The sequence below is a fragment of the Gracilinanus agilis genome, chromosome 3, assembly GCF_016433145.1.
Source record: "Gracilinanus agilis isolate LMUSP501 chromosome 3, AgileGrace, whole genome shotgun sequence".
Lineage (NCBI taxonomy): Eukaryota > Metazoa > Chordata > Mammalia > Didelphimorphia > Didelphidae > Gracilinanus > Gracilinanus agilis.
In genome coordinates this window covers 509,595,726-509,610,423 of record NC_058132.1, presented here as the reverse complement: position 1 = coordinate 509,610,423, position 14,698 = coordinate 509,595,726, and the positions used below count along the sequence as shown (strand labels likewise).

The window sequence follows — 14,698 nt, the reverse complement described above, 5'->3', positions numbered from 1 at the left end:
TAGAGTACAATCTTCAAGTATTTAAAAGGTTTGCATGGGAATGTGTGAGCACAGATAGAAGCTTTTTTTTTTTTTTAATTTGATCAGTCTGGGAATTTATTATACCCACCTATACATCTTTGTAACAAAGACTTTGTTTTCTTTCTTTCTCAAGCTGAGGGAGGGGAAGGTAGAAGGAAGAGAAGATGCATTTTCATTTACTAAAAAACTAAAATGTAAATATTTTTAATTTTTTAAAAGTAAGTATTTGGACAGCAAGCTTAATATAAGTCAAAGACATAATATGGCAACTCTACCAGTTTTGCTACATAACCAGTCCACTTTCTTTCCCCAACATACATCTGTGTCTCTGATAATATCCTTCCTTAAGAATTTGGAAATTAAAACTGAGCATAAACCAGAGTTGACATGAATTGTAGTTCATGGATTATCATGCCAAAATAAAATCGAGTTTGGAGCCATTACAGAGTAAATATTACAGAGTAAAAAATATTTAATGTAGGTAGAAAATCAGATTTCAATATATGAGGCCAACAAAAGGTTATGTAGATATGAGTTTAAGTCCCCCATTTTCCCATCTTACCAGATATTAATAGCCTTTTTAACATTCCCATAAAGGATGGAGATGTGGTTTCTTTCATTATGCAAGAGTATCACTTCATTAAAACTCTTAAAAATAGGAGAGAGTTTAATGCTCAATTAAAATAGAACTTTTACTCTTCTTTATTTCACTTACACATACTGGTCTAGTAATTAATCCATCTTCCACCTGCCAATTATGCTAGAGTAGTATGACCCTGAGAAAAGCCCCAAACACCATGCATTATATATCTTTTGTTAAAAATAGGCACAAAAATATGTTGTTCCTATTTTCTACAGTGTGCACTGTGAATTCATCTTCCTCATACTTAATAACTTCCCAGTATGTATTTGTACATTGCAAAATTTTGGACATGATTATAAGTTATTACATGGCAGCTGATCATGACCTTTTCCCTAGCTAAATATCTTACTGTCAATATTCACACAGTATATTCCATTTGAGGTCAATCAGCGTTCAGGGCATTAAGAAAGGAGTAATGTGATGGCATAATTTGACCCGGTGGTAGCAGTGAATTACATAACTACTCAAGCATATGACATTCACCACCTTTCCATGTGAGTGCATCATAGCTGACTTTTTTACAGTAAATCCACACAAGGAAGCACTTATTAATTCTTTATTGAAAAAAAAACTACCACCCCATTAAGGATTTGTTACCAGACAGAAATCTAAAATCTAAACCATTTTAGCTCTAGTTTTATAGTCATTTTTATCTATGATTTTGAATTGGAAAGTTTTATAGAAAGTATACTTTCACACAGAATAAGACAGATCATACCAAGTTTATTTGTTTACTTTTTAAAAACAGAAAACATGAATAATAGCTTTGCATTTCTAAGATTCAGATAGTTTGCAAAAATCTGTACCTCTGCTCTCCAAACGTTAGGTTTATGACCAGAAAAGAGAGGAACAAAAAGAGGCCCTAAGGACAGAACACTCATATTTTATGAGAACTGTGTTTCATTCCAAGTGGCTACAGGAGGCCCAAAGATAAATTAAGGGGAAAGGTGCCTTAGTCTAGACATGCTTTTTGGAGGGTTTTTTTTGTTTGTTTATATTTTTTACTCTGAGTTTAGCAAAGAACAAGTAGAAAGAATATTTCCATATAAAAAGTAGAATAGATAATGGGGATTGTACATGAATCTCCAAATCTCTGTTGTAGTCAACTTACTTTTCCTTTGAAGTATATAAGAAAATAATAATACGTTACTTTCAAAGCTTTCTGGTTTGTCTATTTCCTTCACTGGGATCTACTTATTCACTCTACATCAGATTATAAAACTGTGCTTCTCTGAAACTACTCCTTTCATCATCTTTTATGGCATAATAAAATTCCATTAAATTCATATACTATAATTTGACAATCCATTCTCCAAAGCACCCCCTTAGTTTCCAGTTCTTTGTATGACTTAGAAAGTTGCTATAAAATATTTTTATACATGTGGACCTTTTTCCTCTTTCTTTGACCTCTTTGGGAGAAAGATCTACTAGTGGCATATTTGAGTCAAACGACAATTTAATAACTTAATAAATATAATAACAGTTTAACAACTTTGAGTGTATAGTTTCAAATTGCTTTCCAGAATGATTAAACCAGTTCACAGCTCCACCAAAAAGTATATGTCCTTTCCAAAGCTTATCCTATATCAATCACATTTCTGATATATTTCGTAGACTTTTACACATGACCAATAGCTACAGTGCTTATCTATTTTTTTTTTAGGATTTGTTGGACCCAGAGGATCCAAAGGTGCAACAGGGCTTCCTGGGCTAGATGGAAACCCAGGCAGTACAGGAGTACCAGGAGCTGTAGGACCTGCAGGACAAAAAGGGCTACCTGGAGAAGTATTGGGTGCACAGCCTGGTTTCCCAGGAGATTCTGGATTGCCTGGAGTCCCAGGGTTGAAAGGAGAACCAGGAAGTAGAGGACCACCAGGATTTAGAGGTAAATCTCTTTTTCAGTAAATCGGTGTTTAAAAGGTAAGAGTGGCAGCTCTCCTTTGATACTAGAGACATTGGCAAGACTTCTTAATCCTAATGGATTTCTTGAATTTCTTTCTTTTGGGTACAGAGAGGCAAGATAATATATTACAGAGGGAGTATGATGAAATAGAAAGAGTAAGAAACCTTAGCCTCAACTCCTGTCTTAAATGTTCTCTCTCTCTCTCTCTCTCTTTCTCTCTCTCTCTCTCTCTCTCTCTCTCTCTCTCTCTCTCTCTCTCTCTCTCTTTTTCTTTTCCTCTCTCTTTCTCTCTTTCTCTCTCTTTCTTTCTCCCCTTCTATACCTCTCCCTCTATACCTGTCTCTGTCTCTATATCTCTCTCTTTCTCTCTTTCCCTCTCTCCCTCTTTCTTTCTATATATATGTGTGTGTCTGTGTCTTTGTGTGTATATGTATTTGTTTTATATACAGAAAACATTTATACACTATATTATATATCATAAATACATCATTTATGTATTATATATATGTATGTATACATATATATGTCCTCAGTGAAGTTATGAAACTTTTCCTCAATTATAAATGGTTAGGAATGTGTGTGGGGTGGTTGGGTATGGGTGTAGGAGGGTATTTGCATGTATCTCTATTTGGGTGCATATATAACCATAGGCAAGTCCTTTAACCTCACTGAAATAATTTTTCATCTCTAAAATGAGGATGGTGATAATACCTATAGGATTTAACCTTAAAGGGTTATTGTGAAGATCAAATGAGATACTGTATATTAAAGGGTTTGTAAATCTTAAAGTATCATATCACCATCAGCTATAATTCCAATTATAGATGAAAGGAGGCAGCAAAGTTATACAAGTTCTATTATAATGAACTCCTCTGTTTAGTTTCAGAATTCATTTGAAATATTTTTCAAGGTGATGACAGCATTGTCTGTTTGCAGCATCTAATTAGTTCAATATGGTCTATTTTGCTTTTTGAATTGAAGATAAAGGGAGCTGAAAGGAACCTTGTCCTCCTAGTTGCACAATCACTGAAAGAGCTTTGGGTTTAGAGCCAGAATACCAGAGTTCAAATCCTGGTCTTGTCACTTACTACGTGTGTGACCTTAAGTAAATCCCTTCATATCTCTGGGCCTTGGTTTCCCTATCTGTAAAATAAGAAATTTGCTTTAGACCCATGAAATCTCTGCCAGCTATAATGTTAAAAGATCCTATTAACAGACTATGGCTCAAGTGAAATTAGAGAATGTGGTTTGGACCAATAATTCAGAGGTCGATAGTGGGAGTTAAGAGATAGGATATAAATAATTTGAGATGCATTTCAAATGAATAGCTTTAAAACCCATTATGTGTTCACTGCATGTAATGTTATTAATATTGGTTTGACAAGTCAGCTTGCATTAATTTTATTTGACATAGTCTCAACCTGGGATCAATTTAAATATGCAAATGCATGTATTAAATTGGCATTTAGAGCCCAAAGGCCTGGCATTTAATAAGAGACTACATTATAAAGACTAAGCATTGATAGTCATTCTGAATGCCAAAGATTTATCTATAACTCATTGAAATCTAGAAAGCATCCACCATTACTTGGACTGTATCAAAATGAATATACAAATGATGTCTGTCTAAGGCAGTGATTCCCAAAGTGGGCGCCACCTCCCCCTGGTGGGTGCTGCAGTGATCCAGGGGAGCAGCGATGGCCACAGGTGCATTTTTTCCTATTAATTGTTATTAAATTTTTTAAAAATTAATTTCCAGGAGCACTAAGTAATATTTTTTCTGGAAAGGGGGTGGTAGGCCAAAAAAGTTTGGGAACCACTGGTCTAAGGGGATGGAAAGGGCTGGGGTGGCTGTCCCAATCATAGAGGGCAGTTTGCATTTATGATAGGACAAGAAGGAAACCAATGATTCCCTGAGCTCCATCATCACGTCAAATGGCCTGACTGAAGTATCTGAAATGTCTCCTAGTAAAGTCAGATGTTATCTGGAAGAACACATTCAGCTGATTTTTATCCATTAATGCTTAAGTGTGCAATAGTTTATTGCTTTCCACATAGCAAAGTTCTGAGGAAATGAGACACAGGATGAGTAAATTTTGATTGAGGAGGCTGTGTCAGCAAATTTAGTGCATAAAATGGTACCAAAGTAGGTCATAGCAATGAGATCTCCCAAGGCATCTTCAGGGTAACCTGAGAATATTTGCTGTCCAGAATACTGATGATAGAGAACCCCAAGAAAAACACCTTAGCTTACTTCATTTTTTAACCTAAGGTCTGTCTGACACTGTGATTTTTCTTTTAATTTAATTAATTTCATAGGAATAAGGGATGCCCCCAAGTAGGGAACTCCTTCTACTAAAGCAGATCATTACCTTCTCTCCTATAGACTTAGAAAGTGTGCAGGGTTTGAGTTATCCAGAGGCATGAGGCTTCTGTGAGTCAAGGTAAAGATTTGAACTCTGTTCTCCCTGACTCTAAGGCTGGGCTGCCTTTGTGATTAGCCTCCTCTGGAACCTAAATTCATTAGCAAAAGGGACTACCAAGTTTAGATGCCCAGCCCTCATCGCCTCATCAGTCAGTGTGTTAAATGTGTAGATTTCTTCATATAGTTGACTAGAAGGAATTAGGGAAATGGTAATAGTGAATAGGAAATGAACAATAGTCTAGTATTGTGAAAGATATCATAAGATTACTTAAATAAATTAAAAATTCTTGTGAAAAGCAGAACAGGATATATGTGTCAGCATTCCCATAATCAATCCATCTTGCAACCTTCCTAGAAAATTTTGTCCTCAGCTATGTTTTTAACCTAAATATTTCCTGTAGACTTTATGTCGTCTTAGTTTAAAATGATGTGCAAAATTATTTTAGATGTTTAAGGATCACTAATGCCACTATTACCTAGTGCCACTTTTATGTCCAGCTTTATGAGCCTTATGTAGGCAGGGCACTTTATTTTTTTTAATTAAACTTCCAGCTCATCAGAACCTAGAGTATAACTATGTATGATCATGAGAAAGTTCAACAATATTATAGGAACACTGCTTTTCTTAGCACAAATAGTATCTGCAGCGTTTCTGCTTTTGGTATGATGAATTGTGTATCTGAGCAGAGCATGAAATATGAAACATATTTACATATATACCTACATATGTGTGTGTATACACACACTGCACTATTGGATTCAGCACTAAGCATTCTGAAGCTAGGTACAGACGGTTTTATCTATATATCTATATCAGATATAGATATAGATATAGATAATTTTGGATTGTTAGTTTAAAAAAAGTCAGGGTTGTGCTGGGTATAAACTTGTTTTCTGGGGAAGATTGTTAGTTTTTCAGTGTGAACATTTATACCTCTGATATTGGCAGCTGCTATCAATCAGGATTTGTTTTACTGTTTTCTTGATTGTCTCTAGACTGAAAAAGCTGATAAAGAGAATGTCAATAATGTAAGATATTTAAGGTGTGCTATGCATATAGCCCTCCTCTCCACAAGACAGGAGTTTAACATTTACAGCACACCCACAAAGTTACTGGACAATTGAATGCTTACTTTTGGAGCATCCTAGAGTCATAATCTAACACTGAAAGGAAATGATCCCTCAAAATATTTAAAAGCAAAACAGTAAAAGTAAGAGCAAATGCAAAGTGTAAAACATTCTGTTTTTTATTCGTGACCCAAATAGACTTTGCTGCCTGAGTAACGGCATCAGAAGGTTCAGTGTTCAATGGTCTGTGGCTGAGGGACCATCTTATAGTAGCTCTGTGGGTATGAGTGTGTGCCTATAAAATAAAACTTTCCTAAGTGTTTAAACCAGAGCTGCTATCTCCTACCACTACGACCCCGATCTCCTCAAAACTCTGCCTCGTGCTTTCTTCCTTAGTTCCCTCAGCTTATGTCAGCATCTAAATATTATTTGGATAAACTGTTCCATCAGTCATTACTCTATCGACTTTCTGGAGGAAGCCAAATATTCTCAGTGGGACTTTGTCAGAGTCACTTAACAATCTATAAGCAATAGGCAGCTAGGTGGCTTAGTGAAGAGAAAGCCAATCCTGGAGCCAGGAAGACCTGGATTCAAATTTGGTCTCAGACACTTCATAGCTGTATAACCCTGGGCAAGTCACTTATTCCCAACTGCCTTGCCATTTCTGCATCTCTGTCTTGGAACCAGTACTTAGTATTGATGCTAAGACAGAAGGTGAAGGTTAAAAAAAATCTATAAGCTCTCATTCTCCTTTTCTTCCCTCTTCATCCCCCCTAGATATCACCTCAGAAGGCAGAGGAGGGATGAGATAAAAGAATATGTGCCCCAAGCAGCAGAGCTGTAATTTAGTGATAGCATGCTGCGATTACATGAATTCCACTCATCATCCCATTATTACTTTTAATAATAATAATAATGCTATGTGATAATAGTAATAATAACTAGCATTTATATAGCGCTTTAATGATTCCAAAACATTTTATATACAATATAAAAAATACAATATATGAAAATATAAAAAGAGCCTTCTAATCACCTCATAAGGTAGCTGCTTTAGCTTTTGTCTATTGGGGATTGGCATGGCTCAGTGTATCCAGCCCAGGACTTCATGTCAGAGAAGTTAGATGGTGGTCAATGTCACCTCAACTCTTTTTTTAATGTGTTTTTTTTTGTTCTTGCCCTTTGACTTCCTAGTGGTGCCCCCTCTTGCTCTCTAAGCCCAATATGATGACTCTGCCTTGTAACAAAGAAATACACGTAATCAAAATCAATAAAAGCATGCATTGTTCAGTTGTTTTTCAGTCATGTCCAATTCTTCGTGACCCCATTTGGATTTTTGGTTGTTTTGTTTTTTTTGGCAGAGATACTAGAGTGGTTTGCCATTCCCCTCTCCCGTTCACTTGACAGATAAGAAAACTGAGGCAAACAGGGTTGAGTGATTCACCTAGGGTTATACAGCTACTAAGTGTCTGAGGCCATATTTGAACTCAGAATCCTGACTCCAATTCCAATACTCTAGCCACTATGCTACCTAGCTGTCCCAAATAAGTGCATTAGCTGTATCCAAAACTGTTTACCTTATTCCACGTTTCCTATAAGAATAGGAAACAGTCTTCAACATCAGGCTCCTGAATTTGCAATTTAATGTTTTAAATTATTATTACTTTTTTATCTGGATATATGATTTCACTGGTATAAGGAGACATGTGTAGAAACTCCCTTCACTAATGTAAGTCAGCAAATACAAGTGTAACTTACAGTCTTTGAGAGATCTACAAAGCACTGAGAGGTTAAGTGAGTAAATACTATGAGCATCCAGCTAATATTTCTCAAAGGTTAAGTCTTGAACTTGGTTTTGGCAGAATCCAAAATTGGCCCTTTAGCCTCTGTGCCATGATGTTGCTCTTTTTTTTCCTATTTTTAAGATTGAAAGTATTCACATTGTTTCTATATATGACCACTGCAAGACCAATCTGATTATATCTAGTAGAGTAATATAAAACACTGGTCAAAAAAATTGTATTATTACTAATTTATCATAGGATGTGGAAATATAAATCCATTTTTCTGATTTCCTGTAGGAAGCCCAGGAATGCCCGGAATGCCTGGTTTGAAAGGTCAGCCTGGATTCCCAGGTCCTTCTGGTCCACCTGGATTACCAGGGCCTCCTGGAATTCATGGCTTTCCAGGACCTAAAGGCCAAGAAGGACCACCGGGTCTTCCCGGCCCATTGGGATTTGCAGGTGGGTAGCAATCAGTTCTGTGGACATCTGCGTTCATCCAAGAAAACAATCATGTCTGCTTTTAAGAGTTCACTGGTTTCTCACGACAAACTGATTTATGAAGTCTCTTACTTTGAATCTAAAATTTTCAAGATCTTGTTGTTTCTCCTGGACTGGAGAACATCATGGTAATGCTATTCCACTGGGCTCTTCTGTACCCCACTCTAAACATAGCCCACAGCTTGTGTCCTCATCTCTGCTTGTCCTCCCCTCCTGCCTATTCTCTTTAGCAGCTACATTTTCTCAACCTGGCCCTCTTCAAGATACTTCCTACCAAACCTAATCCTCTTCCTTCAAAACCAAGCATTCAACCTTCTAGGGAAAGTAGTCTAAGGAATTTTTCCAGTGAATAATTCTTTTTCAATCCCAGGCCATTCGTTATGGAAAATCAAATCCTAGAATCTTCTTTATTTGGTCATGCCCATGACATAGTCTAAAACAAAGATTCTTAACATTTTGGGGGTCACAAACCCCTTTGGCAATCTAGAAAACCCTTTGCAGAATGTTTTTAAGTGAGTAACATAAAATTTGTTGTTGAATCATTTCAGTTGTGTCTAACTCTTTGATTCTGTGGATCTCTGTCCATGGGGTTTTCTTGGCAAAGATACCAAAATTGTTTGCCATTTCCTTTTATATTGACATAAAATACATAGAATTATAAAGGAAAAATTATATTGAAATAAATTTGTCAATTTTTTTTAAAGTTTGATGATCCAAGGTTAAGTAACTCTGTTCTAAATAAATGCCTCCAGGTGACAAAATCACCTATAGGTGTGTCTCCAAATATTTAAGACTATAGGAGACCCGATTCCCCAAAAAGTCTTCTAATCAAGTGTCCAGAAAGGAAGACCCATGAGCTAAAGAGTTGATCCTTTCTGACTCAGTCTTCTTGACTATTGGTCAATTTTCAATCAATGAAAGTTCTTATTTCTAACAAAGTGCTGTCTATGCTGGCCTACATTTAAAGCCCTTTACTATTGCAAAATGAGGTAAGCAAAGGTATACACAATGACTATAGCAATGAAAGTGAAACAAATAACCCAAAAAGGAATGTTTACAACATTGCGAAGAATAATCATGATTTGTGTGAAGTGATATGAGAAAACACCTCTCTGCCCATTTGTTTGCCTTGGTGAGAAGGCAGTTCCCAGGTCTGAAATATTGAGTACATTGTCATGTTTTTTTTAAAAACAGATATCAATATATATAACATATAAAATAAATTAAATATATTTAAAATAAATTTTCCCCTTATCCATTTTTCTTTATAAATAATTCTTTGTTTTATTGTTTCATTTATCATATTTGAGAAGGAGCAAAGGTACAGTGGGAAATTTAAGTAATTAAAAAATTAAAGATTCATAAAAAAATTCATCTGAAAAAATAAACCCCTTTACAACCTAGCACTCACCCACCTTTCCAGTGTATACAGGAAAGCATGTACACAGGATATGTTGAATGACAATGCGAGGCAGCATTGAGACAAGTCAAATGAATGCCAAACAAGTGCTCCAAGAGTTCAGGGGTGGAAGCTGTCACTGAGAGTTGAAATAATTTAAATATATTAATGAGAGATGTACTGGCTTTGCAATGAGAGTACCTAGGTTCAGATTTTTGTTCTGGGGCTTCACACCTGTATGGTTGAAGCAAATCAACTAATCCCTCTGGGCTTCCATTTCTTCTTCTTTGTAAAATGAAAGAGTTGAAACAGATAAACTCTATGAGGTCCCTTCGAGGGCAAAATCCACATTAGCACTTGAGCTGAACTCTGAAGAAGCAGCAGGATTCAGTTAAGCAAAGAAGAAGAGTAAGCCAGCCAAAGAGAACTGGGAAATCAAGAAAATTCAGGAAGCATGCTTAAGGAATATACGTACGATAGCCTGACCAGAATAGAAGGCTATTTAGAGTAGAATAAATGACAAGATCGAGAGGGTTAGAAGCTGTATCCAAGCTTAAAAGTTTGAACTTTATTCTGGAGGTAATGTAGAGCTTTTGAAGATATTCTAGAGGGGAAAGTACATTGAAGGTATTCAAGAGGGAAAAGTACATAATCAACATGAAAAATTAGAAAGATTATATTGATTTGAGAGCACCAGAACCAGACTAGAGGCAGAGAAAACCAGTTGAGGAACTCCCATGAAAATTCAAGCACGAGGAAATGAGGGCTAGAACCAAGATAGTAATATTAGAAATGGAAAAGGGACTGATGAAGAAAAGTCAGGGCAACTAGAGGAAATACACCCTCTGACTATAGTTTTTATGAAAACAAATATAAGAAGTAGAAATAATGAGAAAAAAGAAAGCTAGAAGGCAAAGTGCCATCTACCAACATTAACTGATATATCTTTTTGTATTCCCTCAACCACCATACCTAAACCTGACTAGCAGGCAAAGTAGGCAGCAACCCTAACCACCCCGTTCACAAATATCTACAACTACCTTGAAAAACTACCCTGATAATGTCAATGAAGACTTTTTGGTCTTCAGGTTACAGGTACAGTAGAGAATATGGGACGAAAAGGCAGGCGAACCAAATTTCTACATGAAAGAGAAGGTAGCATGAGGACATAAGAGGAAATTGGTGAGGGAGATAGAATTGAACCCCAAAATAAACCTCATTGACTTCATAATTTTGTCCTAGAACTGGCCATGGCCATGCCAAATCAAATTTAGTTCAGGTACCAACCTTGGCATGTATGCTATAGGTTGTCAACCCCTGATAAGTACAAAATCCTCTTAGAAATTTCCAACTTAGAAAGTTTCTCTCTATGCTAATTTGGAATTTCATCTATGTGTCCATAGTTTCTGATCTTGCTACTAAAAAGTTTTCCCTCTGGAAAGCCCTCATCCCTGACCTTTTGCCTTTCCCATTCACTTATCACATTCCTACTTATTGTCATTGGTGTCCATATCCTTTTATGTCTCCGGGCGCCACCAGGAATAAGTTCATTAATGGCAGGACACGAGTATATGTCCATCATCATCCTTCTAGGTCCCTCTGCATCTAGCAGGTGACTTGTACACCCAGCAAGCCATTCATAAAAACATGTTGAATTGGATTGAAAAGTGTTTAGATAGTTCCATGAAGATCATCTTAAAATAATTTTGCTCTCTATGACTATATATTGTAATCTTTTTAAATCTGCCTTTCTTATAGGTCTACCTGGTGATAGAGGGGATCGAGGTGACATTGGAGTCCCTGGTCCTGTGGGGATGAAGGGTCTGGACGGAGATAGAGGTGATGCTGGTTTCATAGGCGAGCAAGGCAGAACTGGGGAACCTGGATTTCAAGGGATACCTGGAATGCCTGGCATCCCGGGACCAAAAGGTACCTCCCAAGGATATATTTAGTAAAATAACCTTTATGGGAATGATGATATAGTTAAACCAGATCTTAGGACTAGTAAATCTTGCTGAACTCACCACCAACCCAGAGTTTTGTGCCCTCAACTCAATTAAGACTGAGGTCCTGGAGAAGCCATCTACTACTAATTAAAATCACTCAAAGAGTGATTTTTATCAGTGTGTTAATTTTCAGATTTACAACCAGAGATATATACCTGATCCAAGAATTGGGACTAGTTACCTACGTATATCAAGCACTGTCTTCTTATTTCTTTTCAAGAAACTGAGTTATAGGTCAGGAGGTTCTTTAGTTAATATAGAAATAAAATGCAAGAAAATAGGCTCTTCTACTCTAAAGATATTTATGATTAAAGTGGATCAGAGCTCACTGTCCTTTCAACAGTTCAATGTGGACATAATGATAGGTAATTCTTTCTTTCCATTACTCAGTTCTGTAAGCAGCATATTGTTAATGTTTCATAATTTCTAATGTCAGTTCTTTGTTATCTCCTGGCTGGCCTATAGGTTTATATTAATTTTCCTCCATGGCCATTCTGGTTACAACCAGATGCAAGCCTCCTCACTACAAGCTGCTAAATGAAGAAAACTATAAAATAAAAAACAATTGGGGACACCTCAAGAAATCTTCTTCCAGAGCAGAATTAAATGTTAGAGAAAAGACTGGAGTTCTTCATAAACAAACTTTTACTGTTTTTGAAATGGAAATTATGCATGATTCTCCTATAATTTGAAAAGTTGTCCTCATTAGTTTAAAAATATATTCTTTGTGAGGACTTCTTGGAGTTGTATATTCACTGACTATTTGGCTATGACTAACTTAGCACTTCTATTCTTTTCACCAAGGTTTCAAAGGATCTACTGGTATGGACGGTTTCAAAGGCATGTTGGGTATCAAAGGAAGACCAGGAATCATTGGATATAAAGGAGAGGTTGGCGATTTTGGAATTCCTGGTTTGAAAGGTCTAACTGGTGAACCAGGCTTGAAAGGTATGTCCACTTACCCTCCAAATCAATGTTATGTTTCTTTCGAAGGGGCATGGTGTGATATTCACAATGAGCCACTATTACTGTTTTTTGGGTTTTTCAACACATACAGAGTGCTACTGCTAGAGGCTCTAGTACATTACCAAAACAAAGAAAGAAAGAAAGAAAAAATAAATAGACAACATAGTTCCTACCCTCAGGACACTTATAGTCGAATTAGGGAATGATATAAGCTGAAAAAAGTGCACAAAAATGCAAATTATTTAAACATAAAGTCATTTTAGTCAACTACAGTCAAAGATTATACATTTATATATGTATATGTATATTTATTGTGTATACACACACATACATATTTGTATAATTGTACTAGAGTGACTAAAAGGAACCAGATGAAATCAGTCTGGAAAGTGAACTATAGGCAAAAATTTGTAGGAGCAAAGAAACACAGTTTGATTGAAAGGGGGGGGTAGGGGGAATATTCCAAGTAAGAGTATATTACATGTGTACAGAAGGGGATATATTTATATTAGAACAAATATATCCCAAAGACCCAATTTGCCAATTAAATTCAAGAAACAATTATTAAGTTCATAAACTGGCATTCAAGGAATCACTGAGAAGACTGAAAGTCCTCAAATGCATAAGACCTTGTTTGTGAATTTCATCATTAATAAGCAGCGTATGTAATAATTTCATTCAGACCATGTTAAGGATGTACCACAGTAGCAACCACAAACTTAAGAATTTTCCAAAATGTTAAAAAAGAGATTCACTATTTTTAAGACTCATAGAACACACTTAGAGCTGAAAAGGATTCTAGAGAACATCTCTGTACCTTCTCATTTTACAAATACTGAAATTGAGTCTCAAAGACTTTTAATGTCTTGATTATTATCATCCAGGTAGCAGAGCCAGAATTTGAGCTCTAAGCTCTTGGAGATATTTTAGGTTTGAAAATAAATAAAATTTCTATTTCTCTTTAATTTTATTCATTATTATAAAATTAAACTTAAAAATTTAAACATTTCAAGGATTGTATGTGAGGCTGTAAACTTCTATGATGTAATTTGTTTTTTAAATTAATATTTAGTTTAGTACAATAATAATAAAACTATCCTATTTGTCTTTGTCCTTTCTCTTCTGTGTATCTTTAAATGTTTCATTGATTCTTTTCTTTCTCTCTTTTTCTGTATCACAATCATTTCATGTTCACTTTCCTCCCATAATTCTTATTCTTCTGCAAACAGAAGACTTCCTTATAATGAATAAACATGGTTGAACAAAACAGATTCACACATTGGCTATATCTAAAAATGCACATTTCATTCTGCATCTCTATTCCATAACTTCTCTTCCAAGAAGTAAGAATTATGCTTCACCAGTTTTCTAAAATCATGGTTTGTCATTTCACTGATCAGGGTTATTAACTCTTTCAAAATTGTTTTCCTTTCCATTATTGTTTTCATTTTACAAATCATTCTCCCGGCTCTGCTCACTTCACTAGGCAAAAGGCAAATATTTCCAAACAATTTTTGTATTAAAACTGCTGTGTTTCAAGCCAACTATCCTGAATATAATTTTAAATTTGAATTATATAAAGCTAATTTAGGTTAGATTGACTGGTCTCCAAAGGTTGGAACGTCCTCTTATACTAAAATACAAACCAAATTCATTTGAAAGTGCAGCCTATTGGGACCTTTCCACATAATTTACTGGTAACTGACCCACAGCTTTCTTCTTCCACAATCCTTCTTTCAGTTGATTCAGTTGTTGGAAGCCCTTACCTTACTAAAAAAGAACACTTTTCATCAATTCAACTCACCCTTCCCAAAATGGTTGAGATCTCAGTGACTCATATACGTTTAATGAGTATAAAGATACTTCCCCTATCAAACCTAATCAATGAAGGAAGAAAGGAAATGAGGAAATGAAATGAAAGTACCTGAGTAAATACACACACACACACACACACACACACACACACACACACACACACACACACA

General features: G+C 35.8%; 1 protein-coding gene across 1 annotated transcript in view; it reads left to right on the top strand.

The window, feature by feature from the left end:
* Positions 1 to 14,698, top strand: part of COL4A2 (collagen type IV alpha 2 chain) — a 273,590-nt gene that overhangs the window by 231,824 nt on the left and 27,068 nt on the right. Inside the window, exons 29-32 of the mRNA XM_044670533.1 lie at positions 2,328 to 2,549; positions 8,142 to 8,303; positions 11,500 to 11,670; positions 12,552 to 12,695. Of these exons, the coding sequence (XP_044526468.1) occupies positions 2,328 to 2,549; positions 8,142 to 8,303; positions 11,500 to 11,670; positions 12,552 to 12,695 (699 nt within the window). The remainder of the gene's footprint in view (positions 1 to 2,327; positions 2,550 to 8,141; positions 8,304 to 11,499; positions 11,671 to 12,551; positions 12,696 to 14,698) is intronic.